This window comes from Petromyzon marinus, unplaced genomic scaffold (genome assembly GCF_048934315.1).
Source record: "Petromyzon marinus isolate PM22_M1 ecotype Great Lakes invasive population unplaced genomic scaffold, UKy_Petmar_22M1.pri1.0 PM_G_Scaffold_69, whole genome shotgun sequence".
NCBI classification, from domain to species: Eukaryota; Metazoa; Chordata; class Hyperoartia; order Petromyzontiformes; family Petromyzontidae; genus Petromyzon; species Petromyzon marinus.
The window spans coordinates 166876-192500 of record NW_027423023.1 but is presented as its reverse complement, the minus strand read 5'-3'; the positions used below and the strand labels follow the sequence as shown (position 1 = coordinate 192500).

Genomic DNA, 25625 nt, shown 5'->3' with positions numbered 1-25625 from the left:
CCCCAGGACCTCACAGAAATGCTCAGCAAATCTGCAAACCTGTTCCTGGGGGTCGGAGATTGCGTCACCGTTTTTTCCCCTAATGATGGTAATAGGTGTGGCGCTGCAGATTACTTTTTTGATGGAGTTAAATAGAGATTTGTGATCACGGGCCACTGAGGCAGACTCCATCTCCTCAGCAACCCGTGACCACCACCCATCCTTGCAGCGCCTCACGGCTTTCCGAACCTCCGAGCGAAGGCTGCGGTAAGCCTCCTCATTCTCTGACGTGGGATTCTGTAGCCGATGACAATGGGCCTGTCGCTTTTTCTCAACCATCCTGAACACCTCCTCTGTCAGCCAGGGTCTCTGGGGAGGTCTGGACCGCGTACCCAAAGCAGCCATTGCAGCTGCATGAGTCACAGTCCTAAACCTCGCCCATTTACCCTCGACATCAGGAGGAGTCAGGGACGTTGTCAATCTCAGCCGCAAGCGATGATGAAATTCTCGCTTGCAACTTTCATCAGATAACTGAGACCAGGCCACTTTAGGTTGGAATGGGGTCCTGGGTGTACACCCTCCACCGGAGTGGAAGAATGGCAGGCGCATCTTACAGATGACTAGTCGATGGTCAGAGGGCAGATCAGCTCCACGGTAAGTCCTGGTGTCAAGGACATGGGCTCGTATCCGCTGGTCCGTCACTATGTAGTCCAGCAGATGTTCTTGCTTGGACCCGGCATGCATCCATGATGTTGTGTGGATGCGCTGATGCCGGAACAGCGTGCTGGTAATTACAAGACACAGACACACACAGATACACACAGACACAGACACACAGATATACACAGACACACACACACAGATATACACAGACACACACAGACAGATACACACAGACACACACACAGATACACACAGACACAGACACACACAGATATATACCGACACACACACACAGATACACACAGACACAGACACACAGATATACACAGACACACACAGATATACACAGACACACGCACACAGATATACACAGACACACACACAAATATACACAGACACACACATATACACACAGATACACACACACAGATATACACAGACACACACAGACACACACACACAGATATACACAGACACAGACACACACAGATACACACACACACAGATACACACAGACACACACACAGATATACACAGACACAGACACACAGACACACAGACACACACACAGATATACACAGACACACACACAGATACACACAGATACACACAGACACACACAGATATACACAGACTGTCTCTGTCTCTCTGTCTGCCTCTGTCTCTCTCTCTGTCTGTGTCTCTGTCTCTCTTTGTCTGTATGTGTCTCTGTCTCTCTGTCTGTGTCTCTGTCTCTCTGTCTGTCTCTCTGTCTCTGTCTGTGTCTCTGTCTCTCCGTGTTTCTGTCTCTCTCTCTGTCTCCCCGTAACTCCCCGTATCTCCCCGTGTCTTCCCGCTCTCATAGTCAACACCACCAACACCACCACCACTCCCACCACCACCCCCACTCACCACCAACACCACCACCACTCCTACCACCACCCCCCCCACCACCACCACCCCCACCACCTCCTCCACCACCCCCACCACCACCACCCCCACCACCCCCACCACCCCCACCACCACCCCCACCACCACCTCCTCCTCCTCCGTGCGCTTGATGTTGACGCTGATGGTGACGCTGATGGTGGCGGTGGCGGTGCCGTTTCTGGCGCCCTTCCTGCTGGGCACCGCGTGGGGCATTTGGAGCGCCGCCGGCAAGCGTCCCGGTGAGCGGCGGTGGTGGTGGTGGTGGTGAGGGCGGTGGTGGTGGTGGTGGGGGTGGTGGGGGTGGTGGTGGTGGTGGGGGTGATGGTGGTGGTGGTGGCGGTGGGGGTGGTGGTGGTGGTGGGGGTGGTGGTGGTGGTGGGGGTGGTGGTGGTGGTGGTGGCGGTCTGCCGAGATGTTGACTGCCTCGCGGGGCACGCGGGAGGTCTCGCTGCTACGGTATGGACACAACATTGCCGTTGTGTCCACAGTAGGGCTCGTTGTGTTACATGGCGTGAATATCTCAACGCTTTGTCATTAAAGCCTTCACCACCTGACACAGCCAATTAGTTACTAGTTTATAGTGTAGTGTGTAGTGTAGTGTGTTGTGTATTTGTATAGTGTAGTGTATAGTGTAGTTTATAGTGTAGTGTATAGTGTAGTGTATAGTGTAGTGTATAGTAGTGTATAGTGTAGGTATAGTAGTGTATAGTGTAGTGTATAGTGTATAGTATAGTGTAGTGTATAGTGTAGTGTATAGTGTAGTGTATAGTAGTGTATAGTGTAGTGTATAGTGTAGTGTATAGTAGTGTATAGTGTAGTGTATAGTGTAGTGTATATTAGTGTATAGTGTAGTGTATAGTAGTGTATAGTGTAGTGTGTGGTGTAGTGTATAGCATAGTGTAGTGTATAGTGTAGTGTATAGTGTAGTGTAAAGTGTAGTGTAGTGTGTAGTGCAGTGTATAGTGTAGTGTAAAGTGTAGTGTATAGTGTAGTGTATAGTGTAGTGTATATTAGTGTAGTGTATAGTGGTGTAAAGTGTAGTGTATAGTGTAGTGTGTAGTGCAGTGTATAGTGTAGTGTATAGTAGTGTATAGTGTAGTGTTTAGTGTAGTGTATAGTGTAGTGTATAGTAGTGTATAGTGTAGTGTATAGTGTAGTGTATAGCGTACTGTATAGTGTAGTTTATAGTGTAGTGTATAGTGTAGTGTATAGTGTAATGTATAGTGTAGTGTATAGTGTAGTGTATAGTGTAGTGTATAGTAGTGTATAGTGTAGTGTAGTGTATAGTGTAGTGTATAGTGTAGTGTATAGTAGTGTATAGTGTAGTGTATAGTGTAGTGTATAGAGTAGTGTATAGTAGTGTATAGTGTAGTGTATAGTGTAGTGTAAAGTTGTTGTTGTTTGTAGGAGGAGGAGGCGCCCAGAGCCTGGACCACGAGAAGCTGCAGATGAGTGATGGTGTCAATGTCGTGTGCAGGTAACCATCACCATCACCACCATCACCACCATCACCACCACCATCACCACCACCATCATCACCACCACCACCACCATCACCACCATCACCACCACCATCACCACCATCACCACCATCACCATCACCACCACCATCACCACCACCACCATCACCACCATCACCACCACTATCACCACCACTACCATCACCACCACCAGCATCACCACCACCACCATCACCACCACCATCACCACCATCACCACCATCACCTCCACCATCACCACCAGCACCACCATCACCATCACCACCATCACCACCACCATCACCACCATCACCACCACCACCACCATCATCACCATCACCACCACCATCATCACCATCACCACCACCATCACCACTATCATCATCACCACCACCATCACCACCACTACCACCATCACCACCACCATCACCACCACCACCGTCACCACCATCACCACCACCACCGCCACCACCACCACCATCACCACCATCACCACCACCATCACCACCACCACCATCACCACCATCACCACCATCACCACCACCATCATCACCATCACCACCACCATCACCACTATCATTATCACCACCACCATCACCACCACTACCACCATCACCACCACCATCACCACCACCACCGTCACCACCATCACCACCACCACCACAACCACCATCACCACCACCACCATCACCACCACCATCACCACCACCATCACCACCACCATCACCACCATCACCACCACCATCACCACCATCATCACCATCACCACCATCACCACCACTACCACCATCACCACCACTACCACCACCATCACCACCATCACCACCATCACCACCACTACCACCATCACCACCACCACCATCACCACCATCACCACCACCATCACCACCACCACCATCACCACCACCATCACCACCATCACCACTACCACCATCACCACCATCACCACCACTACCACCAGCACCACCATCACCACCACCACCATCACCACCATCACCACCATCACCATCACCACCATCATCACCACCACCATCACCACCATCACCACCACCATCACCACCACCATCACCACCACCACCAGGTATGTAGAAGGGATCAACGATGAATCGATCTGAAATCGAAATCGCAATTTGAACAATGCGATGAGCAAATCGCAAAGGCTGTGATTCTGTGCGTGTCTTTATTTATTTCACTTAACAATTGTTCTATGTTTGATTGTTCTATTTCATAATTGTTTTTTTACCCTTTTATCTGGCAACAAAAGTGACACATTTTTTACAAGGAGTCATGTTGACATTGACCACAATACCTGCGGTCGGAACGCAAACACAAAACAACAACTCGGATAATGTATTGGCACTGTCCTTGAAATTTATTGGTCCACACCCGAGACGGCTTTCTTTAGAGCCTCGTCTCACGTTGGTGTTGGACCAGAAGACGCCAAAAGGCGCATAACTCAAAGACAATGCACCATCAGAGTATGAGAGCTCGGGGTAAAGCATTTACACCATTGGAAACCTCATTTGCCAGTAACAAAATATGATGATTGGTTTTTTACCCTTTTTACATTATCAGAGTTGTTTTGTGTTTGCGTTCCGACCGCAGGTATTGTGGTCAATGTAAACATGACTACTTGTAAAAAAGGTGTCAGTTTTGTTGCCAGATAAAAGGGTAAAAAACCAATCATCGTATTTTGTTACTGGCAAATGAGGTTTCCAATGATGTTCTATTTCAAATAGAACATTTTAATAAATACACGCTGGAAGCAATTCAAGTTCTCATTCTTGCATTAGAATATATCCAGAGCAGCTAATATTGTGGTGGTATCACGTGGCAATGACTCCATCACGTGTTTTACATCGATTACACAGTGAATATTGAATCGGAGCTTGACTCAATGTATTTTTATCGCAAATCAAATCGCAATCGATCTGTCAGAGAAATGTCACTTGGATATCTTCCCCAAGTGGCTGAGCCCCAGTACGGAGTCTGACTCCTCGCTCACTGTCCTCACTTCTTACAGTGACTTGGACAGCAGCCTGCTGGCCGGGGGTCGCCTTGACGACAACTACGACGGTGATGGTGGTGATGGTGGTGGTGGTGGTTATGGTGGTGATGGTGGTGGTGGTGATGGTGGTGATGGTGGTTATGGTGGTGATGGTGGTGGTGGTGGTGATGGTGGTGATGGTGGTGGTGATGGTGGTGGTGATGGTGGTGGTGGTGGTGATGGTGGTGATGGTGGTGGTGATGGTGGTGGTGGTGATGTTGGTGATGGTGGTGATGGTGGTGGTGATGGTGGTGGTGATGGTGGTGGTTATGGTGGTGATGGTGGTGGTGATGGTGGTGATGGTGGTGGTGATGGTGGTGGTGATGGTGGTGGTAGTGATGGTGGTGGTAGTGATGGTGGTGGTGGTGGTGGTGGTGATGGTGATGGTGGTGATGGTGGTGGTGATGGTGGTGATGGTGGTGGTGATGGTGGTGGTGGTGGTGATGGTGGTGGTGATGGTGGTGATGGTAGTGGTGGTGATGGTGATGGTGGTGATGTTGGTGATGGTGGTGATGGTGGTGGTGATGGTGGTGGTGATGGTGGTGGTGGTGGTGGTGGTGATGGTGGTGGTGATGGTGGTGGTGATGGTGGTGATGGTGGTGGTGATGGTGGTGGTGGTGATGGTGGTCGTGGTGATGGTGGTGGTGGTGGTGATAGTGATGGTGGTGGTGGTGATGGTGATGGTGGTGATGGTGGTGGTGATGGTGGTGATGGTGGTGATGGTGGTGGTGGTGGTGGTGATGATGGTGGTGATGATGGTGGTGATGGTGGTGACGATGGTGATGGTGGTGATGGTGGTGATGGTGATGGTGGTGGTGATGGTGGTAATGGTGGTGGTGGTGATGGTGATGGTGGTGATGGTGGTGGTGATGGTGGTGATGGTGGTGGTGGTGGTGATGGTGGTGGCGATGATGATGATGATGGTGATGGTGGTGATGGTGGTGATGGTGGTGGCGACGATGGTGATGGTGGTGATGATGGTGGTGGTGGCGACGATGCTGATGGTGGTCGCGATGGTGATGATGGTGGTGGCGACGATGGTGATGGTGGCGACGATGATGGCGATGGTGATGGTGGCAAGTATGATGATAATGGTGAAGATGATGATGGTGGTGATGGTGGCAAGGATGATGATGGCGACGATGGTGATGGTGGCGACGATGGTGATGATGGTGAGGATGGTGGTGATGGTGGCGACGACGATGACGATGGTGATGGTGGAAAGGATGATGATGATGGTGGTGGCGATGGTAGTGATGATGATGGTGGTGGCGGTAGTGATGATGGTGGTGATGGTGGCAAGGATGCACCGTGGGGATGATGGAGCAGCACGTGGAGTTGGAGGAGGTGGAGGAGGTCTCAGTGGAGGAGGTGGAGGAGGTCTCAGTGGAGGAGGTGGTGGAGGTCTCAGTGGAGGAGGTGGAGGAGGTCTCAGTGGAGGAGGTGGAGGAGGTCTCAGTGGAGGTGGTGGAGGAGGTCTCAGTGGAGGTGGAGGAGGTCTCAGTGGAGGAGTTGGAGTAGGTCTAAGTGGAGGTGGAGGGGGTCTCAGTGGAGGTGGAGGAGGTCTCAGTGGAGGAGGTGGAGGAGGTCTAAGTGGAGGAGTTGGAGGAGGTCTCAGTGGAGGAGGTCTCAGTGGAGGTGGAGGAGGTCTCAGTGGAGGAGGTCTCAGTGGAGGAGGTGGAGGAGGTCTCAGTGGAGGTGGAGGAGGTGGTCTCAGTGGAGGAGTAGGTGGAGGAGGTCTCAGTGGAGGAGGAGGTGGAGGAGGAGGAGGAGGAGGTAGAGGTGGAGGTGTAAGAAGTGTAGGAGGAGGAGTAATAATAAGAGGAGTAGGTGGAGTCTGTTGGGGACAGCCCCTGGTTGATGTTTCTCTCTCTGCTCCCTCAGTCTCACACCGCTCCCTCAGTCTCACACCGCTGGCGAGGCCTCAGGCTTCGTGTGTGTGCAGTGTGTGCAAGGCCGCCGCTGCCGCAGCCACCACCGTCATGTTGTTGATGTTATTGTTGATGTTATTGTAGGGGCATAGCACCGTGTTGATGTTGTTGTTGATGTTATTGTTGTTATTGTAGGGGCATAGCACTGTGTTGATGTTATTGTTGATGTTATTGTTGATGTTATTGTTGTTGATGTTATTGTTGTTGATGTTATTGTAGGGGCACAGCGCCGCCTGCTGATGGAAGAGGGTAACTTCGGTGCATCACGTGGTGCACCACGTGAGACATCACGTGGTGCACCACGTGATGTCTGGAATCCTCCGTCGTGGCTGTTCAAGTTCGTCATCGTCGTCATTGTCATCGTCGTCATTATCATCGTCGTCATTGTCATCGTCGTCATCATCGTCGTCATTGTCATCATCGTCGTCATTGTCATCGTCGTCGTCATCGTCGTCATCGTCGTCGTCATCATCATCGTCGTCGTCATCGTCGTCATCGTCGTCATCATCATCGTCGTCATCATCATCGTCGTCATCATCATCATCGTCGTCATCATCGTCGTCATCATCGTCGTCGTCTTCACCACCCCGGGGTGCCGCTAGTGAGACGGCGCTGGCGACTGCTCTTACTGAGCAACAGACGGTGCCACTACTTGTGGTGAGGGTCAAAGTGCGTCCGCCCACGTAGGGCGGCGGTGTTCACGTTGTTGTTGTTGTTCCTCTACGTCACTACAACTTGTTGTTGTTGCTCTACGTCACTACAACTTGTTGTTGTTGCTCTACGTCACTACAACTTGTTGTTTTTGATCTACGTCACTACAACTTGTTGTTGTTGTTGCTGAATAAAGAAGCCCCTACAAGTATTGCCGACTCCCCAACTGCGTCACTACAACTTGTTGTTGACTTAAAGCTTTCGCGAGTGCAGGAATTCATATTCTTTGGGGGACTTTCTATAAAGTCACGTGGGATATGTTCAGAAATAATCAAATAAACAAAGAAAACTACGACGTCTCGATCGCAACGCAGGCGACCGTCATCAGGAGGGGAAGAAGTGGGGCGATCGCTAAAGGCAAAGAAGAAGAAGAAGCTGTTTTAAAGGATTAAAACGGGCGCAGCTCCAGCGTCCTGGATCACAAGCGGAGATGTTCACGTGAACTGGGAGAATCGACAGAAGGGTGGAGAAATTAACAACTTGCGGTGATGTTCACGTGAACTGGGAGAATCGAGAGAAGGGTGGACGCATGAGCCGTGGAGAAATTAACAACTTGCGGTGATGTTCACGTGAACTGGGAGAATCGAGAGAAGGGTGGACGCACGAGCCGTGGAGAAATTAACAACTTGCGGTGATGTTCACGTGAACTGGGAGAATCGAGAGAAGGGTGGACACACGAGCCGTGGAGAAATTAACAACTTGCGGTGGGCCCAATGCACAGGGCGACACCGCGGGAACTGGAATTGATGGTCCCATCTTTAGTAAAATAAAACGAACATTGGGAGGTGACAGGATGGACACATCACAGCCAGTTACGACAAACTGGTCCATGACGTCCTTCCAATGATTGCTGAGTCTGTACCCATCCTCTCGGTTCAAATTGTGTCTGTGGATGGCCTCAATAACGAATCTTTGCTGATAGCCAGTGGGCTTACAAAGTAACGTCGTCTTAGAGAAATCTATTTCGCGTGAGCCAACCGCATTAAAACAATGATCAGCCACGGCCGAGGTGTTGATCCTTCCGTGTTTCAAATCCGCCTTCTGCTCATGAACACGGCCCGAGAAGTGTCGCTTAAATTTAGATTTAAAGCTTTCGTGACTGCAGTAATTCAATTCTTAGCTCTTTCGGTAAAGTCACGTTGAAGGGAAACAATAAAATAATAAAATATATATAAAACAATAAAAATTCTCACGACGTTTCGACCAGTTCACGTGGTCGTTTGTGTTATGGTCGAAACGTCGTGAGAATTTTTATTGTTTTATATATTTTATTATTTTATTGTTTCCCTTCAACGTGACTTTAGCGAAAGAGCTAAGAATAAGTGTCGCTTAGTTTCCCCAATGTAACTGCTGCCGCAGACACAGCTTGTGTTTGTAGACGCCGGGGTATTGCACGTCAGGGATCAACATCCTTCGCAGATGGGATTAGCTCACGGATTTTACGCACTGTTAAATCGAGCCTGGATCTTGTGTGTTTGCTCAGGATTTTTGAAGTATTTTTGATGACGCCTGCTAATGTATGACAAGGTGATGGTTTTGATTGGGTCCTCAGATGGTTCTTTCCCAACGGTTGGGGTGATAGCTTTACGGATTGTGTGGTCCGAATATCCATTCGTCTTGAGAGCTTGGTGCAAGTGTTTCAGTTTTTCAGTTTCTTTATTTTGGTATAGCTCTTGAATCGGGTGCAACCACAACAAACAAAAAAAACAAAAATACGAACAAGAAAACATCTTAAAGTGATTCATCTTCTTTGGTTCTTTCGGTAAAGTCACGTAGAATGATAATAAAATAATAAATTGATAAAATAAAATAACACAATAATATTCTCAATAATAATATTCTCAATATTATTGTGTTATTTTATTTTATCAATTTATTATTTTATTCTCATTCTACGTGGTGACTTTACCGAAAGAACCAAAGAAGATGAATCCTTGCAGTCACAAAAGCTTTAAATCGAAATAAAATCTTAAAGTGACTATGTGTGACTGTGCAAACAGAAAATCCAGGAAAAAAACAGCAAAATATTCCTGAAAAAAGCACCGTGCACCAACGCTGTGTGCAAAAAATCCCAGTGGGATGCAAGTCAAACAACAACAACCACAAGAAAACTTAGATTAAGGCCATCAGTCTAACTCCGTACTACAACAAAACAAACATGTCCAAACCAAAAAACTTTTCCAAATCACCAAAAAATAAAGCCATTATTGCAACGTAACAGTGATCACAGGGACTGTGACCGAATTTGTACAATAAACTACATAAATAACAACATGTAACACCAAATCCTAGAGCCATAGCTGGCTGCATGAGTTACTCCACAACAACAGAAGCATCGGTCGGAGTATCACATTTTTCAATGCACCTTTAAGATCAGCACGCTGGCTAGGTGATGATGGTTGGATGATACATCGAGCTCCATGGTGTAGAGACTCTTCCCCATCTTATCCCCCTCTCGTCCGTCTACGTGTGGAGGGAGTGGTGTTGGATGGAGGGGGGAGGGAGGGGAGGTGAACGCCTTGGCAAACCTTCACTGAGCGTCTCTTCTGGCTGGGTTCATCATTAATTGTGGTCCTTCGCTCTGGCTGGGTTCATCATTAATTGTGGTCCTTCTCTCTGGCTGGGTTCATCATTAATTATGGTCCTTCTCTCTGGCTGGGTTCATCATTAATTGTGGTCCTTCTCTCTGGCTGGGTTCATCATTAATTGGGGTCCTTCTCTCTGGCTGGGTTCATCATTAATTGGGGTCCTTCGCTCTGACTGGGTTCATCACAGTGTCACTGTGTGTCACTGTGTCACACTGTGTCACAGTGTTACAGTGTTACACTGTGACACACTGTGTCACTGTGTAACACTTACACTGTAACACACAGTGTGACACTGTGTGACACACTGTGTGTCACACTGTGTCACACTGTGTAACACTGTGTCACTGTAACACACTGTGTGACATACACACTATGACACACACACACTGTGTGTCACAGTGTGTATCTGGTGAGTCTATGGGTCTCTGTGTGCTGAGTCTGAGTCTGTGTGATGAGTCTATGTATCTCTGTGTGGTGAGTCTATGGGTCTCTGTGTGCTGAGTCTATGAGTCTCTGCGTGTGCTGTGAAGAAGGGCCTTTGCTCGAAACGTCGACTATTATGTTTTTTTAGGTCTCCAAGTTATTGACGAATGTGCCGCGTTTTATTGCTGTTTGTGCACCACTGCGAACGCGGAATCTCAAAAGTATTTGTTACGTTGGAGCTGGAGCACACTTTGATGAGGTCATCACGTTTGAGCTCGCGAGTGACTTCGACACGTGAATAATATTGCTTCGCGTGATGACGTCATCTTGCGATACACTAGCGGTCATGCTCGCGTGATGACGTCACGGGGCAGGAGCCCCTAGTCGCGCATGCGCAGTGAGGACTCCCTTCTTTCCGCCACAGCCGCCCGCCATGGTGGGTTTCTACGTCCGCGGCCATCCGAGGCTTCGCGATCCGCGTTCATCCTTGGCCATGGAGCTCTCCTCGCGGGAACTCGCGTGCTCAGAATGTCGCCGCCGCCTTGCTTCGTGACTGTGTGCAGCTATTTATTATCGGAGTGTCCTGGTTTTAGCAACTTCGGTGTTGGCTTAGATTCGAGGGCGGCAGGCCCCCTGGCTTCGCGGCCATTGAACGCCAACTTGTTGAGGCCTCGCCTGTGGTCCAATGGACGCGTTGATAAATAGTTATACTCGTTATAGTTACACGCTGTTTAGTTACCGATTACGTTCTGCGCTGCGTTATTCATTGGTGCGAGTTTTATATGTGCGTTGTTTTCGCCGTGGTCTATCCACTGTTAGATGAAAGCAGTCCGCCTCTTTTTAACGACCTTGCGACTCGCCTGTTTGTGTTGCGCGGCGAAACGATTGATGGTGACAGACGCCTTCGCTGGGTTGCGAGTGTGGCTTAGACGGCCACGGTGTCGATCTATTTCGTCGGTTGGACGAGCATGTATTCAACCCGCCACCGAGCTCGCGCAAGTAGCCGGTTTGGCTGCAGGTTGCACCGCAAGTGATGGCGTCTTAAGAAACCGCCTGTCCAGCAGCTGTGGACAGAAAACGCCATAAGCATCATATAGGCCGCGGGACTCGGTTGGGGATCGGTGCAGTAGTACTACCCTTGTATGGTGCTTGTGATGCCTCGACACCTTCCAACTTGGTGTGGGAGAGTAGCAGCAGCACGAGACGTGCGTGTTGGCGCGGTCATTCTCTCATCCAGCAGTGGATTGACCTGAGGACTGTTGGCGTCCTAAACCTGCTTGGAGAGTTGCCGCAGGTTTCCCTTCAAAAATATTCCTCGCTGGGTTCTTGATTGGTTTTATGTGCACATGGCTCAACACACAGAACCAGGCATCTGAATAATATATTTAACGTTTTTGTGCGGATTTAAATAATTTCCCGAGTGTTGACAATGTTTCATCTCCGTACAGGTCTTCTTGGATTAGATCACGTAAATATGCAAATGTGTCGTTAAACCTGCCACCGGCCGATTAGTAAGTTTTGTCACGTAATCAGAACATGCCAATTCGTTACTAGTACGGCACAAATCTGGCTGTCGCCTGATGAAGCTAGGTGTAATTACTGGCGAAACGTCGTACTCAGATTGTAAATGTTGTGGCTTGGCTCTCCAACACTGATGTGCTGTACTAGTATACTACACAATACACTACACTATACAATACACTAGTGCTGTACTAGTAACGAATTGGCATGTTCAGTTTACGTGACAACCCTTACTAGTTGGCTGTGTCGGGTGGTGGCGGGTTTTATCGACACTTTATATATTTACGCTATCTAACCCCAAAAACTCTACTATGGATGATAGTGGTCGCGGAAGCCTACGTGTTAAACTGAATGTTTAATCTGCAATGCAGTAAATTGCCGATGTGTAGGGTATTCCACGCCACCAGACCTTAATGTTTACTGTTGTACGTAAACCGTTCTGGTGGTGTTGTTCGTTAAACTATCCTTTAGCCTTTGTCTACTGCGACCTATTCGATTTTGCCCAACCTCTTCGTGCTGAAAGCGTGCCATAGGTATTTGTAGACTTATGGGTGGCAATTGTTCTTATAAGGGCGAGTAAAATATAAACTTGAATATTGTTTTGTTTGGGAAGTCTGTCGTAATGTGACCTTGGTGCGAAGCATCTGAGCGGATATAAAACGCTGCTTGTCCAGGAAAATTACGTTTTGTGTGGTCTTTGCCTTCGGCTCTCTTTCTCCGTTAGGCAAAGCGCACGGAGAAGGTTGGCATTGTGGGCAAGTATGGCACGCGGTACGGCGCGTCCCTGCGTAAGATGGTGAAGAAAATCGAGATCAGCCAGCACGCCAAGTACACGTGCTCCTTCTGCGGCAAGGTGAGGGGCGCCAACCCACTTGGCAATAGGGGCACGTCTGGGCGTTATCCGGTGGCTCGCGCTGGTTGGGTCAAGTTGTGAGTGCCAGCCTGCAAAGGTCAAGATTGCAATTGGGTGGTGGTCGTCACCGGCAATGGTTGCCTCAATAGGTTTTTTTTTGCGAATAAAATTGGGCCTGGACTACTGTCCTTGCAGTTGCAGGGCAGAAAAAGCAGTCTAAGGTACGACTGCCTCGACCCTTAAACCGACTACAATAACAGGTCATCGGCTAATAAAGCAAGACTTTAAAGGACCGATACAAAGTTAAACGTCGTTACCCCAAGGAGTGGCAGTGGCTGTTTCTGTCTGGGTAAATGGGATATGGCTTCTTTCAATTTTAATTTCAGACGTTACACGTGACTAACCCAGGGTTTTGTCGCCTGTGTACACCGATCACTGTTCATTAAACACTCTTCTAGACATTCTCATTTGCTAGACACAACTCCCATCGCTTCCTCTGCCCTACCAATTTGCCGTGGTTGCTCATGATAAATGCCCTACCAGTGAAGATTTCCATCCACAATTCCCATAAATTGCCCTCGTGTTGTCCTTAACAAATTGGGGTCCTCGTGTCTTAGTACACGCACACGTGTTGTGCTCACGCTTGTTAATCAGAATCAGAATCAGAAAGGGTTTTATTCGCCATGAAAGTTCACACCGACACGGAATTTACTTTGGCAGGATGGTGCATACATTCAACATATAGGAATCTAAAATCCTAAATAAGTTTTAAACAAGTCTGACTATAATAATAAGGGTTAAAAGTCTAACTAACACCAAGGGGCTGAAGTATATAAAATTGAATAAATATCGAATATAAAATAGCTTTAAGATATAATTTAAAAATAAAAAAATACAAATAGGTTAACATAGTTAACATCGGCAAGGTTTCATTATATAGATAAAATGTTAAAATCAGTGTAAGCCCTTGGCCTTGTTTAACAGGCCAGCAGCAGATGGGAAGAAACTGTTTTTATGGCGTGAGGTTTTGGTCCTGATGGACCAAAGCCTTCTGCCGGAGGGGAGTAGCTGAAACAGAGAGTGTCCAGGGTGGGAGGAATCGGCCATAATCTTTCTCGCTCGCCTCATGGTCCTTGTCGTGTGCAGGTCCTCGAGGGTTGGTAGATTGCAGGCAATTACCTTCTCAGCAGTGTGGATAATACGCTGCAGTCTGCTCTTGTCCTTGGCAGTGGCAGCAGCGTACCAGACGGTTATGGAGGAGGTGAGGATGGATGCAATGATCGCTGTATAGAATTGCACCATCATTGTCTTTGGCAGATTGAATTTCTTCAGCTGCCGTAGAAAGTACATCCTCTGTTGAGCTCTCTTGGTGAGGGAGCTGATGTTCAGTTCCCACTTGAGGTCCTGGGAGAGAATAGTGCCCAGGAAGCGGAAGAACTCTACAATTTTGACTGGGGAGTCTAACAGGGTGATGGGGGTGAGGGGGGCTGTATTCTTCCTGAAGTCCACAACCATCTCAACTGTCTTTAGAGCATTTAGCTCTAAGTTGTTCTGGCTACACCAGGTCACCAGGTTGTCAGCTTTCCACCTATAGTCAGACTCATCCCCACCGGAGATCAGCCCAATGAGGGTGGTGTCGTCCGCAAACTTCAAGAGTTTGACGGACAGATGATTGGAGGTGCAGCTGTTGGTATACAGGGAGAAGAGCAGTGGGGAAAGGACGCAGCCCTGAGGAGTTCCGGTGCTGATGGACCTGGAGTCAGAGATTTGTGTTCCCAGCTTAACGCACTGCTTCCTGTCAGACAGGAAGTCTTTGATCCATTTACAGGTGGTGTAGGGCACGTTCAACTGGAAGAGCTTGTCCTGAAGCAGGGCAGGGATGATGGTGTTCAAGGCAGAGCTGAAGTCCACAAACAGGATCCTGGCGTAGGATGCTGGGGCGTCCAGATGCTGTAGGGTGAAGTGGAGGGCCACGTTAACTGCGTCGTCCACAGACCTGTTGGCTCTGTAGGCAAACTGAAGGGGGTCCAGGAGAGGATCTGTGATGGCTTTGAGGTGTGCCAGTACCAGGCACTCAAAAGACTTCATTACCACAGATGTAAGGGCGACCGGTCTGTAATAATTTAGTCCTGTTGGCCTTAGCTTTTTGGGCACAGGGATGATGGTGGAGGACTTGAGACAGGCTGGTACATGGCATGTCTCCAGGAAGGTGTTAAATATGTTGGTGAACACTGGAGACAGCTGGTCAGCGCAGTGCCTGAGGGTGGCTGGAGAGACAGAGTCCGACCCGGCTGTTTTGCGTGGATTCTGCCTCTTGAAAAGTCTATTAACTTCTCCCTCCTGAAAGGAGAGAATCGTCTCTGTAGTATGGGTGGGGGGTGGGGCCTCTTGGGTGGGAAGGGGTGGTTCAGGACAGTCCAATTGTCTTTCAAATCTACAGTAGAACTCGTTCACGTCGTTGGCTAGGCGGGAGTCGTTAGTGGTGTGGGGGGCTCTGGGTTTGTAGTTGGTGATCTGCCTGAGTCCTCTCCAGACAGAAGCAGCGTCGCTAGTATAGAACTGGTGTTTTAGTCTCTCTGAGTACAGTCGTTTAGCCTCTCTCACCGCTTTGCTAAACCTGTTCTTCGACTCATTGAATCTGTCTCTATCCCCACTCCTAAACGCTTCCTCCTTCTCCAACCTCAACCTTCTGAGCTTTGCTGAGAACCAGGGCTTATTGTTAAAGTTCACCCTGGTACGTGTTGGGATACAGCAGTCCTCACAGAAGCTGATGTAGGACGTCACAGCCTCTGTGAGTTCATCCAGACTATTGGTAGCAGTCGTGAACATATCCCAGTCAGTACAGTCTAAGCACGCCCGCAAATCTTCCACAGCCTCACTGGTCCACTGTTTAGATGTCCTCACAGCAGGTTTACAGAGTTTTAGTTTCTGCCTGTATGCAGGAATCAGGTGGACCATGGCATGGTCAGAGTGTCCTAGTGCTGCTCGGGGGATGGCGTGGTAGGCTCTACTGACTGTAGTGTAGCAGTGATCCAGAGTGTTCCCTTCTCTGGTTGGGCATTTAATGAATTGTATGTATTTGGGGAGTTCGTGGCTGAGATTACCTTTGTTAAAGTCGCCAAGTACGATAACCAACGAATCTGGATTTGCTCGCTCCACACTCAGAATCTGATCGGCGAGCATGCGTTGGGCCTCTTTAACCTGAGGACAAGGCGGCAAATAAACTCCGACCAAAATGAGCGACGCGAACTCGCGAGGCGAGTAAAACGGTTTACAGGTTATAAAAATTGATTCAAGGAGTGGAGAACAATGTTGCAGAATCACTGTGACATCTAAACACCAGCCACTGTTAATGTAAAAACAAATACCACCGCCTTTCGTCTTGCCGGAGAGTGCTATGTCACGATCCGATCTTACAAGATGGAATCCTGCTAGTTGTAGCGAAGTGTCCGGAATCAAATCACACAGCCATGTTTCCGTGAAGCACAAAACAGAAGCTGAAAGAAAGTCTTTGTTTTTTACCATCAGTAGCTGAAGTTCATCCATTTTGTTGTACAGCGAACATACGTTGGAGAGGAAAAAGCTCGGAAGCACTGTTCGGATCCCGCGTCTGCGTAGCCGTACTAGAGCCCCCGACCGTTTACCCCTTGGGCGGCATTTCGCTGCTTGAGCAAAGCCTAGCACGGCATTGACTAGAATGCCTACTAATTCTGCCGCTGGAAGCAGAAAAGTAGGAATTAAATCCACAGGAGTTGTTTCCCTGATATTTAAAAGTTTGTCTCTTGTTAGAGAACTCCGAAAATCTTGGCAAAACACTGAATTGACAGACAAAACAAGACAAAACAGGGCACACCGACCGGCTGAGGCTACCATCATCGGCGCCATCTTCGCACCAGCACGAGTGTGCTGAACAGCAGGACTCTCTCACCAGCACTGGTGTGTTGAACAGTAGGCTCCTCTCACCAGCACGGGTGTGATGAACAGTAGGCCTCTCTCACCAGCACGGGAGTGGTGAACAGCAGGCCTCTCACCAACACGGGTGTGATGAACAGCACGCCCCTCTCACCAGCACGGGTGTGATGAATAGTAGGCCCCTCTCGCCAGCACTGGTGTGATGAACAGTAGGCCTCTCTCACTAGCACGGGTGTGCTGAACAGCAGGCCCCTCTCACCAGCACGGGTATGTCGAACAGCAGGCCCCCCTCACCAGCACAGGTGTGCTGTACAGCAGGCCCCTCTCACCAGCACGGGTGTGTTGAACAGCAGTCCTTTCTCACCAACACGGGTGTGCTGAACAGCAGGCCCCACTCACCAGCACGGGTGTGCTGAACAGCAGGCCCCTCTCACCAGCACGGGTGTGCTGAACAGCAGGCCTCTCACCAGCACGGGTGTGCTGAACAGCAGGCCTCTCTCACCAACACGGATGTGATGAACAGCAGGCCCCTCTTACCAGCACGGGTGTGTTGAACAGCAGGCCCCTCTCAAGAAAAAACTGGACAAAACAGGGCGCACCAACCGGCCGAGGCTGCCATCATCGGCGTCGTGGTGATGTCACCGCCACTTAGTGGCGAATGGCGGTTGTTGTGTCACTGTGTGTGTGTACACTGTGTGTCACTGTGTGTGTGTCACTGTGTGTGTATATACACTGTGTGTGTACCCTTTGTGTGTACACTGTGTATACACTGTATGTGTGTACACTGTGTGTACAGTGTATACCCTGTGCATGTGTACAGTGTATACACTGTGTACACTGTGTGTACACTGTATATACACTGTGTGTACGCTATGTGTGTATACACTGTGTCACTGTGTGTGTATACAGTGTCACTGTGTGTGTACACTGTGTGTCACTGTGTGTGTCACTGTGTGTGTATATACAGTGTGTGTACACTGTGTATACACTGTATGTGTGTACACTGTGTGTGTACAGTGTATACCCTGTGCATGTGTACAGTGTATACACTGTGTGTACACTGTGTGTGTCACTGTGTATGTGTCACTGTGTGTGTCACTGTGTGTATATACACTGTGTGTGTACCCTGTGTATACACTGTATGTGTGTACACTGTGTGTGTACAGTGTATACCCTGTGCATGTGTACAGTGTATACACTGTGTGTACACTGTGTGTGTACACTGTATATACACTGTGTGTACGCTATGTGTATACACTGTGTGTCACTGTGTGTGTATACACTGTGTGTCACTGTGTGTGTACACTGTGTCACTGTGTGTGTGTACACTGTGTGTATACACTGTGTGCATGTGTACACTGTGTGTATACACTGTATGTGTGTACACTGTGTGTGTACAGTGTATACCCTGTGCATGTGTACAGTGTATACACTGTGTGTACATTGTGTGTGTACACTGTTTGTGTACACTGTTTGTGTCCGAACTCCCGGCAAGGCCATCTACTTAATGACGAGGAATAATGACGAAGAAATAAAATAATCTAACTCAAAACACAACACAATTCAAAGATGTTTCATTTTAAAACTTCAAAACGGAGCATGGGGTACTTGCGTGAATGCGTCCTTCGTGTGCAAATGTTGTGACTTTCCTGGCCTGAAGGCCGTCAATGTGTTGGTCCCTTATTGGTGCACAGCGTCTCAACAACAGCAGTGGGGTTTGCTTCAACCGATAGGTACGAACATCCAGACGTTAATCAGCAAGGTGCATTTCTAGTCCCAGTTAGACAAAATCTATGTCAACTAGTAAGCCAAAACTACAATTTGTGTTGTAGATAATGTACCTCCTCCTATACGTGTAACTTTCAAGTGGTATGCCTTGTAACTGATGAATGATCCGAGCATGCTTCCTACTTCAAAGACAATGAGTTGCTCCAGAAGCAGACGCTTCGTGAAACACAAAAGTACCCTTTGACCTGTATCACAAGAACAACGGATCTCACCTGAGTTCTCTGTACAGGTTACTTCCAAAACACACACACACACTTTGTCCTAACATCACTTATTCAATGTTTGTTCCTCATACAAAATGTTACACGTACGCACACAATCAGACAAGTATTCATTCTAAATCATTGACGGGCATATTAACATTGAATTACTGCAGCGAAATTGACTGCATCACGTTACATCGTATTAACAAGAAGTTATTTTACAAATACGCACCGTCTGCTTAACAGTGTATGTACAACGTACTATTGTTGCGTCATTCAAAACGAGTAGGCCGTTGCATGCTGGCGTCTGGGTCAAAATGTAGCAAATTTAAAACATTACGCTACAAATAATAGATCACGGCGTTTCGATGGCAACACAAGCAATCGTCATCAGGTGGGACAAGCACAGCAGCAAGAATAAGAAACTGCTGGAGTAGGCGCCTACTACTTCAGCAGTTTCTCTTGCTGTGGTTGTCCCACCTGATGACGATTGCTTGTGTTGCCATCGAAACGCCGTAATCTGTTATGTTTCTACCCACGTGGTGACTTTACCGAAATAACTCAAGAGTGTGGATTCCTGCTGTCACGAAAGCTTTGAATCAAGAATGCCTACAAACTACACAACTGAGATGACGCATCAATCATCGCCCCCTACTGACAGGCTCTTGTCCACATGCAGGCTGGTGCAGGGCCACCACCTTGTGCCACACAGGGGCAGCTGCTACTCGGGGATGCTCTTCAAGTGTTTCAGACGAGGTACGACACAAAACTCCGAGTTGCTGAGGCGATTAAGCAAGCACGGTGTAAATGCAATTATTATAACATAGTGAATGATTGGGGGCTTATTGTCTCTCGCTCCTGGTTAAAGATCTACCCAACCCACAGGTCCACAAAGACTGGCCACTCTTACTCTGCAGGATGAACCTAGAAACTGAGTGTCCAATTTCACATTCTTGTCATTAAAGGCCTGTGACAAAGGTGCATCTATTGGAACGACATCGTCTCTGGCTTACACATCTACCGGCTCTCCACTTGACTTTGGATTGTCTCGGAGGAAGTCCACCCACACCTCGACTTCCACAAACTGCTGGGAGTTGCCTCGCTCTGCCTCACAGTCAGAATTCTCCTCCTGCTTCACGTTGCCTCCATCGATGTGAAGGTCCCATTTTGGAGTTGAATCTTCATCTTCACATTTCACCTTCACTTCTTCCCTCTTCACAATCACCTCTTCCCTCTTCACCATCACTTCTTCCCTCTTCACCATCACCTCTTCATATTTCACCTCGATAACTTTAAAAGTGTCCAAGCTGGGATTTTCTTCCGGTTCTTGTTTCATGAGGGATGGGCTTATTGTGGCACTTTGACTTTCACAAGCTGATTTCAGACTCCACTCCTTGTGGATCTTCTGATGCTTCTGTGTTCTCTGGTGTACTTGAAGATGTGGTTGCTGTGCAAACGCCTTCCCACACGGAGTGCACCTGAAGGGTTTCTCTCCCGTGTGTGTTCTCTGAATTACAAGAGGAGATTACTGTGCAAACGCCTTCCCACAGACACTGCACTTGAAGGGTTTCTATCCCGTGTGTGTTCTCTGGTGTATTACAAGAGCAGATGACCGTGAAAATGCTTTCCCACACACACTGCACCTGAAGGGTTTCTCTCCCGTGTGTGTTTTCTGGTGTTCTACAAGAGTAGATGATTGTGCAAATGCCTTCCCACACACACTGCACCTGAAGGGTTTCTCTCCTGTGTGTGTTCTCTGGTGTTCTACAAGATTAGATGACTGTGCAAACGCCTTCACACACACAATGCACTTGAAGGGTTTCTCTCCCGTGTGTGTTCTCTGGTGTGCTACAAGAGCAGATGAATGTGCAAACGCCTTCCCACACACACTGCACTTGAGGGGTTTCTCTCCTGTGTGTGTTCTCTGGTGTTCTACAAGATTAGATGAATGTGCAAACGCCTTCCCACACACACTGCACTTGAAGGGTTTCTCTCCTGTGTGAGTTCTCTGGTGCCGTGTGAAATCTCCAGTACGATCTGTGCTGTATGCACACCGGTCGCATTGGAGCCTTGTCCTACCGAGCTGCGCTGAGTGCCTTTGCTCCATCAGACCAATTCTGCAGAGGAAGCGTCAGAGGAAGCGTCAGCGGCAGACAGAAAAAAATAATATCCACACCATCTACACGTCAGTATCGAGGCACAGAGGAAAGCATATATACACAGTAACACGTGACTTACACATCTATACTTATTCATATATTCATGATATAGTGGAAAAGTGTCCCAAATTCATCACATGGGCTGTTATGGCACACAATGAGAGGGCAAATGGTTATAAACATGCCTGGAAGCCCTCGTATCTTCAAAATGAATGTTCACCAAAAACTCCGAGCACACAATTTCAGCTGGCTGGCAACAAAAGGAATATTTATGAAAGCTAAATTCAGCTGACATAGCAAAGGGTGTTTAAATAATACTGTTTGTGTTATGCAGAAATGCATAAATTAATGTTCAATCGCAACTTAGAGGTGTGAAGCCAGGCACAGATGTCCTTGAATGCTGGGGATGAACAGATCCGACTTCAGCTGCACGTGTGTGCTGTGTTAACTTCCTGACTCCATTCTTACAAAGAGTTGCAGAGGAAAACAAAACTAAACTCCTGTTTTGATATAACCTCCGTGCTCAATAGAGTTAATAGACTTTACTGCAAACACAAACTTGACACTGTCACACACTCAAGAGGCGGAGCCTGGATTTTCAGGTAGGGGGGGGCAACCCCTCCAGCAATGAAATGATAGTTGTTACTAAGTAGTTGTTGGTAAGGAGTTGTTAGTAAGGAGTTGTTAGTAAGGAGTTGTTAGTAAGGGGTTGTTAGTAAGGAGTTGTAAGGTGTTGTTAGTAAGTAAGGAGTTGTTAGTAAGGAGTTGTTGGTAAGTAAGGAGTTGTTAGTAAGTAAGGGGTTGTTAGTAAGGAGTTGTTAGTAAGGAGTTGTTAGTAAGGAATTGTTAGTACGTAATGACTTGTCCCTTGCTTTTTATTCGACGCGTGTGATCGGCATTGCGCTCACTGAAGGTGTTTGCCTTCAGGGAAGTCGTGTACTGTATACGCAAACGCGCAAAATTCTGTGAGTCACTTACAACTGCTTTGCCGTTACTTATTGCCAATTATGGACTCGGTCTGTTGTCCTCTCATAGAGTCCCTGGCACGTAATAATATGCCACACGGTGGCAGTGGGGGACGCAAAATGCTGATTTATCTATATATATGAAAGGGAAATGTGTGGATACGTGTGTCTGTTCGAAATGTTTAGCATACTTCCCAACCTGCCACACACTTGAAATTTGGCATGTGGGTATGTTCCATACTGCACACAATGTAAACAAATATAAAAAGTCTTTTGTATTTTTTGGGGGGGGGGGAATGACCATGAAGTGTCTGGCGTCAACCCGCAACACCTCTGAGTTAAGCGCTCTGTAATGCTTAGAGCTGTTAACAGCGTGCCGGGAGATTTTAGGTGGCGCTTCGCTCCTGGCCGATGAAGCCATTGGTTTCTCGGGAGTTCAATACATATCCTCCGTGCGAAGAACGGGTAGAACTGCTATCTAAAATATGAAGCAGAACATTCCATCTGTTTGTTTGTGCGAAGCAGCAAAAACCTCTCCAACGCTGAGCTCTGGCGTCCTGAAAATTTGCACAGCTGACGCTGTCTGGAATTTCTAAGTGAACGTGACTATTTTCAGCTCGCCACGTCATTATTCCCTTCCCCGAGTGGCCAAAATCGGCCTTACGTAGCAGTGGGGTAAAGTTGAATTTCCTTGAGTGAAAACATCCGATTTAGGTAAATTGATTTGTTTCTGCTTTTTTCTTTCTTGCAAGCATCAATTTTTTCCAGGGGTTTTCAGTGAAATAGAAGGGAATGCGAAGTTAACCAAAGACAAGAATCCAAGTCCCGGGCGAAGCTGGGTAGTGAAGCTCGTTACTAATAAACCCCAATGATCCTATCAAAATTAGGGATTTCTATCGGATCGTTGGGGGGGCACGTGCCACTCCACCCCCCACTGGCTCCACCACTGTCACACACTGGCATGGTTCACAGGTGGTGGTGTGTCCAGACCCACGCCTGGCCACCTTCACCTGCTCAGTATTAATGCTTCCTCACTCCACCAAGTAGTTAATTGAGGATCAATCAACACAGCCGAGGCTGCGTGTCTCTCTCTCTCCCCGTGGTCGTGTGGATTTCCTTCCCGATCCCCCGGTCTCCCCTCTACATGTAGAGAATGAACACCACCAAGCGTCTAGAGTGAACACCACCAAGCATCTAGAGTGAACACCGCCACGCATCTAGAGTGAACACCACCACGCGTCTAGAGTGAACACCATCACGTGTCTAGAGTGAACACCGCCACGCATCTAGAGTGAACACCACCACGTGTCTAGAGTGAACACCGCCACACGTCTAGAGTGAACACCACTATGCGTCTAGAGTGAACACCACCAAGCGTCTAGAGTGAACACCACCACGCGTCTAGAGTGAACACCATCACGTGTCTAGAGTGAACACCGCCACACGTCTAGAGTGAACACCACCACGTGTCTAGAGTGAACACCGCCACACGTCTAGAGTGAACACCACTACGCGTCTAGAGTGAACACCGCCACACGTCTAGAGTGAACACCACCACGCATCTAGAGTGAACACCACGCGTCTAGAGTGAACACCACTACGCGTCTAGAGTGAACACCGCCACGCGTCTAGAGTGAACACCACCACGCGTCTAGAGTGAACACCGCCACGCGTCTAGAGTGCACACCGCCACGTGTCTAGAGTGAACACCGCCACGTGTCTAGAGTGAACACCACCACGCGTCTAGAGTGAACACCGCCAAGCGTCTAGAGTGAACACCACCATGTGTCTAGAGTGAACACCGCCACGCATCTAGAGTGAACACCACCACACATCTAGAGTGAACACCGCCACGCGTCTAGAGTGAACACCACCACACGTCTAGAGTGAACACCGCCAAGCGTCTAGAGTGAACACCACCACACGTCTAGAGTGAACACCGCCACGCGTCTAGAGTGAACACCGCCACGTGTCTAGAGTGAACACCGCCACGCGTATAGAGTGAACACCGCCAAGCGTCTAGAGTGAACACCACCATGTGTCTACAGTGAACACCGCCACGTGTCTAGAGTGAACACCACCACGCGTCTAGAGTGAACACCGCCAAGCATCTAGAGTGAACACCGCCACATGTCTAGAGTGAACACCACCACGCTGTTGACAAGCCCCACCTTACACTATTGGAAACCTCATTTGCCAGTAACAAAATATGATAATTGGTTTTTTATCCTTTTATGTGGCAACAAAACTGACACCTTTTTTACAAGGAGTCATGTTTACATTGACCACAATACCTGCGGTCGGAACGCAAACACAAAACAACAACTCTGATAATGTATGTGGCACTGTCCTTGAAATTGATTGGTCCACACCCGAGACAGCTTTCTTTAGACTTTAGAGCCTCGTCTCACGTTGGTGTTGGACCAGAAGACAATGCACCACAGTGCCACATACATTATCAGAGTTGTTGTTTTGTGTTTGCGTTCCGACCGCAGGTATTGTGGTCAATGTAAACATGACTCCTTGTAAAAAAGGTGCCAGTTTTGTTGCCAGGTAAAAGGGTAAAAAAAACAATTATCAAGTCCCACCTTGTTGTTGTTATTGTTGTTGTGGGCAGGTCGCTTCTGATAACAAGAGCGGTATAGCAGCTCAAGCGGGCTTGGCCTGGTGAAAAAAATAAAAACTGCGTGAATATTGACAATAAAACAAAGTTACAAAGTGGCGAGCCGGGTGAAGACAAATTAAACTTAAGAGAGATCATTAAAGTAAACGCAATCAGGCGAGGGCAGGAGGCAAGGCCCCGCGTGGCTAGGCCCCGCGTTGTAAAGTTCCAACCTGGACATCGATTCCCATGCTCGCTGCTACTCAATTGACATCCCTAAGAGAGAGAGAGAGGCTCTACCTTGGTAAACAACAACCACAACCACCACCACAACAACCACAATCGCAATGAGAATTTCTCACCTCGGATTTCAGTGCAGGAAGCGATAGCTTCCTGTTACCTCGTGACGTCACGCGGTAGCAGGTGGCATGACGTCACTTCCGGGGTACGAGACACGCTCCTCCCACAATGAGCGGCTCCGTAACTGAATAAATTAGAGAATTAATAAATTATGTTAATGTGACTCGTCCCAAATGTCGTGGGCAATGAACCCGTCGCAATAAACTCGCGACGGCTTTAACGAACACATTATGTTAATGAATTGCCGTCACTGGGCGTAGCTTTGCCCAAATAAGGATTGGCACTGGAACGCAATCGGCAGTGGAAGTGACGTCACGCTCAAGAGCGCGGTGGAATACCTTGGTGACATGACGTCACTAGCGAGGTACACCTCCCTCTGGCGTTTCACGCCGATGAAGGAATGCTGAGTGGTGACGTCACAGAGCGGGATTGGAGTTTAAGTTGATTTAGATTAATTTTCATTGCTCCCTCCCTTGGGTGCGTGGGCTCAGCTACAACAACGTGGACATTGTGTATACACTGTGTGTGTGTAC

At 48.3% G+C, this 25625-nt stretch overlaps 1 protein-coding gene across 2 annotated transcripts in view; it reads left to right on the top strand.

Moving 5' to 3' along the window:
- The window catches only part of LOC116937367 (uncharacterized), a 15795-nt gene extending 10653 nt beyond the window's left edge, over window positions 1-5142 (top strand). For both annotated transcript variants that reach the window (XM_076062601.1, XM_076062602.1), the window contains exons 8-10: window positions 1487-1790; window positions 2959-3028; window positions 5053-5142. In XM_076062601.1, coding sequence (XP_075918716.1) covers window positions 1487-1790; window positions 2959-3007 — 353 coding nt within the window. In that variant the 3' untranslated portion in view covers window positions 3008-3028; window positions 5053-5142. The remainder of the gene's footprint in view (window positions 1-1486; window positions 1791-2958; window positions 3029-5052) is intronic.
- Window positions 5143-25625: the final 20483 nt, after the last annotated feature.